This window comes from Microcaecilia unicolor, chromosome 11, assembly GCF_901765095.1.
Source record: "Microcaecilia unicolor chromosome 11, aMicUni1.1, whole genome shotgun sequence".
Taxonomy (NCBI): Eukaryota; Metazoa; Chordata; class Amphibia; order Gymnophiona; family Siphonopidae; genus Microcaecilia; species Microcaecilia unicolor.
In genome coordinates, this window is record NC_044041.1 from 111396762 (window position 1) to 111402761 (window position 6000).

General features: G+C 44.1%; 1 protein-coding gene across 1 annotated transcript; it reads right to left on the bottom strand.

The window, feature by feature from the left end:
* Positions 1-2017: 2017 nt before the first annotated feature.
* On the bottom strand, positions 2018-5782 carry TMEM223 (transmembrane protein 223). Its single transcript, XM_030218204.1, has 2 exons — positions 5269-5782; positions 2018-2791 (listed from the first exon to the last, which is right to left on the bottom strand). Exons 1-2 carry the CDS (start codon positions 5672-5674, stop codon positions 2499-2501), a joined length of 699 nt encoding a protein of 232 aa, XP_030074064.1. The 5' UTR covers positions 5675-5782; the 3' UTR covers positions 2018-2498.
* Between the last annotated feature and the right edge of the window lie 218 nt (positions 5783-6000).

Below are 6000 nucleotides of genomic sequence, written 5' to 3' on the forward strand. Positions count from 1 at the left end.
AAATCAGTATAACAAGAAAATGGTGGAACGTGTACTTATTCAACCAGAGATATACTCCGAATTTTAATCTCTCATGTAGACTTCTGTCATCTCTCAATCAATACTCTCTAGTGGTAGCACATTAATGTATTTGCCTGACACTTGAATTTCAACAGTGCATTGTAGATGGGAAGGTTTGGAGACATATTGTTAGGTGAGATATGTTTTGGGGTTGTCTCTTTGTATTTGTTAAATAAGAGATACATATTTCTTGACAGAGTATTTATGTTTTATAGGACCAGACCTGATGCAGCATGTTGAAACATGGACAATGTTGGCATGGGTCCATAGAGAACTCAGTCAATCAGTTTAAATAAGCTAAATGATTTTTATAAAGATTTTAAAATGTTGAAATAGTTTATAAGAATAAAAGTTGAATAAGACCGATGACGAATTCAGTAAGTCACAGGGTGAGTTCCTTGTGTGAAAGAAGTCACTGCGGAGGTCTGAAAATTGACAACTCCTTGATAAATGTTTTAGGTGTTGGGTCTTAAATAGTAAAAATCAATTAAATACATACAAACCACAATCCAGGAGATCTATTGCATTTGATTTGATTTATTCATACTTCTTCCTCTTTACTCTTTAAGTGGAATAGGGGTGTTGCTGTGTATGTGCTGTTGTTTTTTTATTTAAGAGAAGAGAGGCATAAACCAGCATAGGTGTAACCAATAGGAGTGGCATGCACGAAGTAGCAGTTACAACCCTAACAGCAGCATGAATGCATCAGGCACCGAGGTAATATGAACATAGCAACAATCATAACCCTAACAGCCATGGGAAGACTCCATCCAACTTGCAAGAACTAACTGGGGCTGGTGATTACGACCCTATCAGCAGCAGTTTAACTGGGTAACAGGGTGTGTGGTGGTCTTCTAGCAGAAGTGGGGCATGCATGGGACTGATGTGAAGCAGAATGAGGGAAAGAGTGTTGGGCTGTGTATCAGCTGTATGCTTATGTAAGCACAGTCGAAGCAGAGAAACTGAAGGCACATCAAGACCACCTGGTCTATGCAGTCTGCCCAAATAGGTAGACAGAATGGGTTTTTTCTGCCATCATATACCACATTACTATGTGTATTATTTAAAGTACGGGACAACCCTTGAAGCAGCCTAGCTGGGAATAGTGATCACCAAGAACTCCTAGTGAACAAAATTTCACACTATCATTTACACTTTATACACTGCAGAGTCTTCACTCCTTTTAATACAGAGATGTACACTTATATTCACTATTGTGAAATACACACTGTGCTCATTTCATGATAAAGTTAAAACAGATCAGTCCCTGGAAGCCCCCAGGATTACAACAAAGGGCAGAGAACAAAATTAACAAGGCCATGGTGGAGCTGAGATGGGCATAGCACTGCCGTCAGCTCCAAGGGAACAGAGTGATGTGCCAGGTGTGCCTATTTCAACCATCCCACTGTTAAAATCACATGCATTAATGTGGCACTGAGTGGCTTTAGTATTAAGGGTTGTTTTGGGGTTTTTTTTGGAGGGGAGAGGTTTGTTCAGATAAGCATTTGTACTTAGATCATCACTGGTTTTGCATTGTTAACTGTGAATTGTTCACTAATAAGTTCTGTTCCTTTAAACTTTCAGGGGCCCTCTAAGCTGCGTAAGCATCTACGTGTGCCCAACGTGCAGCAAAACGGAGTTACCGCCCGACTACCACATGGCTTTTGCGGCAATTTCATTTTTGGGGTACGTCTGAAAAATATATTTTATTTTCAGGGGCGAGTAACAGACACGCACCAAGTGGCTTTTGGCACACGTAGGTCATTACCGCCTGGTTACAGCGCGAGTCTTTACCGCTAGGTTAATGGCTGGTGGTAAGGTCTCAGACCCAAAATGGGACGCGCGGCAATTTTCATTTTGCCGCACGTGCATTTTCGGAAAAAATTTTTAAAACGCCATTTTTACAGGTGCGCTACAAAGTGGATCGGCGTGTGCCCAAATCCCACCTACACCACTGCAAGCCATTTTTCAGCATGCCTTTATAAAAGGATCCCTCAATAAACAGATTTGAACAAAAAAAAAATAAATCACATGCATTAAACAGACTTCTTCCTCCCAGTGTCAAACCCAAACCATCCCTCTCCATTTCCAAAAATCAAAGAAACTTAAAGGGTGCATTAGAACAACCTAATCACCAATTGAATGGCTTATTTCTAAACCCCTCTATGGACTTAGCAGGTTTTGGAAATAAGCCCTTCAATTGCTATAGACTGTCCCCACTTTAAAATGAGATGTATTTTCTAAAATTATCTAGTGCTAGGGTTTCAGTACACAATGTGGATTCTCCCACCTTCCTCCTCAAGATCCAGGCACAAAACAACCGAGAATCTTGCCAGGCTATGTCCAGAGTCATGTCGAAAATGTCTGTGTCATAAGTGGTGTGAGAATTTTGATCCTTCTTTAGCACCTCCTGAAGACATCACAGCAATCATGTGATGTCACAGTTTCCTATAGGTGCCAATAGTAACATCAAAGAGCTTGGGGTTATATATCTGCCCCTCCTTGTCCAGTAGGAAATAGAAACGATAATCTTTGATCTTGACAGGAATCATGGCAGGCACCTCACTGCGGTGTGCCATGCAGGACACATGACATATGGGCACCGTGTGGGTTGGCTTCAGGCCAAAGAGGTCCGCAGTGCTGACCGTAACCTGCTGCCCACCACCATGCAAGACAATCCGGCTCACAGAGCGCCGCGAGAAGAGACACCCTCCAATCACAATTGCTGATCCTGCAACAAAAAAACAACAGATCTAGGCTCAGACCCAGAAAGTCCTCTCCTAGTATCAGTCAAAGGAACTCCCATGAGCTCCAGACCCATAACCTTTTATATTTATGGCACAGGGCTTCCCAACCTGTCCCGGGGACCCTATCACCAGCTGTGTTTTCAGGATATCCACAGTGAATATGATATAGGCCTGCATTTTATGCAACTTATATACACATTTCTCTTGTGCATATTCACTGTGGATATCCTGAAAATACAGGAACCAATAAAGTAAAATGCACTAGGCTTTGTGCACAGGTTAGCTCTGCTTTTGTGCATGATTTGTGGATACACTATGTAGAAAGGAGTTTGTGCATGAGCTGTTTGCAAAGCTTCAGGAAGTAGTCCGTGCACAGTTCATTTAAACTCCAGGTAAAAATGACATTAGCTAAACAGTGTTGCTGCATAGGAGTGCACAAAACAGCAGATGGCTTACTGAAGAGTTTTCTAACACTGGGATTTTAATACAGGGTTTGAGGAGGAGTAAAGGGTTCTTCTGCAAGGATAGGAGAGTAGCCACAATATCAAATCTGGTCTCCATCTAAGATTTATATATATATATATATATATATATATACGGTATATTAAATTATCATTATGAAACATCAATACCAGAAGACTCACAATATTTATCTTTGTATCAGAGTCTTTAGCTACTTAAATTCATCATTAGCCCATTTTAATCATTCTTTCACTAGACCAGTTCTTACTTCAGTTTTCAGTCTTTAGCAAGTCTTCATACTGATTCAATCTGTAATCCATTCTGACACAAACATTTTGACAGACTGTCTGCATCAGGGTACAGTATTTAGTCTCCTTACCATCTGTCCGCTCAGATTTATTTACTGCCTTTTTAAAGGAATTCACTCAAGGTGGGTGTGTACAGCAAGAATAAGTCAAACATACAATTACTGCAGTAAAAATATTCAAATGCTTATCTGCTAAAAACACTATTTTGTACATAATAGCATAGCAAAATTGCATGTGCACATTTCCAGCACATGCACAGTTGTGGGTACATGCAATTCCAGGTGACAATACAACTTTATGTGCCAAGTACAGCTGCTAGCACAGACCCATGTATGCATGTTAGCATGCTAGTGCACAGCTTTACCATACAATTTACTTACTATTGGGTGCACTTTTTCTTTAATTTAAGAAAACCCCCATTTAAGCTTTAGTGCACAGGTCTAATGCATGGCATTCAGGGGCAGATGCAGTAGAGTACACGAGGGCCCTGTTTACTAAGGTGAACTAGCATTTTTAGCGTGTGCTAAAAATGAGCACGCGCTAACTCTAGAGACACCCATATATTCCTATGGGTGTCTCAACCATTAGTGTGTGCTAAAAACGCTAGCGCACCTATAGCATGGCCTAGTAAACAGGGCCTTAGCACACAATTTGTGTGTGTCCTTTGTAGAAATGAACTTTGTGCAGGTTCTAACTGTATACAAAGCCTCAGGTAGATATTACCACACAGCACATTTAAACCCAATCTAACCAGGGCCGAAGAGACTAAGCAGGGTCCAGGGCATGGCCGGCCCCCCCGCCCCCTCTGCTCTCAGGCCACCAGTGCCGCAGTCCCAAGTCTCCACCCACCCAGCCCCCCTCCGTCCGCCACCAGGCCCCCTGCATTCAAATCGGCAATGCCTCACCTTCGTAAGAAAGCGGCAGATCGCCTCCCTTCGGGCCTTCCCTCCCTGTGTCTCGTCCTCGTCTGATGTAACTTCCAGTTTCCGCGAGAGCAGGACACAGGGAGGGCCCGAAGGGAGGTGATCTGCCGCTTTCATACAGTGGTGAAGCGCTGCCAATTTGAATGCAGGGGGCCTAGTGGTGGATGGAGGGGGGCTGCCAACAGGGCAGGCAGGTGAGACCGCCAGCAGCCATTTTGCAACGTATAGATGCAAAGGAAGTTCTGGAAGGCTGAGTACAAACTAGTTCTCTAACACTGGGGTGTAGGTCCCTTTACTGCCAGCATAAGGACCCACAACTTTTTCCCACCTCCATGAAAATTAAAAGTATGGGTATAATAAAAACACAGAATTGATGGGAGGTACACTAAACAAAAAGTACTGGCCAGTTTACAATATCGTACATGCGCACTGTTATATTGCACACATATATATATATATGTATGTGTGTGTTGGAATGCTATTCAACATACAGAATAGCATTCCATCAATTTATGCAATGCAAGCGCTAAAATCTGCCAACAGCGCAGGCCCATGTGCGCAAAGCGCATGCGTTTGGTGTTAATTCCCATGTTTTACGCCGAGCCAATTTGAAAGTTATTTGCTTACGGTACCGAGCAGCAATTTTTCTGTGTGTGTTAGGATTGTGTTAGGTAACTTTAGGCTGAACTTTGGCCCCTCAGTCGGCTCTGCAGTCCCCAGCGGAGGTTTGAAAAGCCCTGCTCTAACTTCTCCCCTCAGGACTCTCACCCACGATTACGCAGCTCAGGGTGAATCCCCAGCGCCATAGCACAGTTCGAAAGTTGGGGGCGGGAGGCTTTCCAGCCGTATCCGGGCTCCTCTCTCTCGGGGAAGCCCGCAGACTACTGAAGCCAAATTGCGCCAGGTAGAGCCAGAATCCAGCCTGGCCAGCGCAAAACAGGCGCAGGAGGCGGAAGAAGCGGGGCCGCTCGTGCTGGAAGAGCAGAACGTCTCGGGAAGGAACTTCCCCGTGCAGACCGCGACTCCCAGCCTGAGCCCGCCACGCGGCGCCCCGGGAACAGTTCAGCAAGAGCGACGGTCTCCACCACAGCATTTCTGCCAGGAGCCCCGTGACGTCACCCTCCCGCACGTCAGGAGGCCCTGATGTCATCCATCCGCGGCATATGAAGGTCATGTCATGAGCAAAAGACAGAAAGAAGGACAGTGCTTGGCAAGGAAGTTTGATTGAAGAACAGGAAACGGCATGATGCCAAAAGTTGAAGCTACTTAGGTTGGTCTTTGTTTCCCCTTCCCGGCGCAGCCATCGTTCTGCGTACACTCAAAACAAAAGCAAACAATCCTATGAGGTACTCCATCCATGTTGGTAGCATTTTTATTTAATCTCACATATTTTCGAACATGCCAGCTTGTGCAGCATACGGATGGACACAGCAGAAGTGTAATAACGGAATAACTTCTCATAGGTAGAGTAGTAATTTGTTATACATCGTACCGGTAATC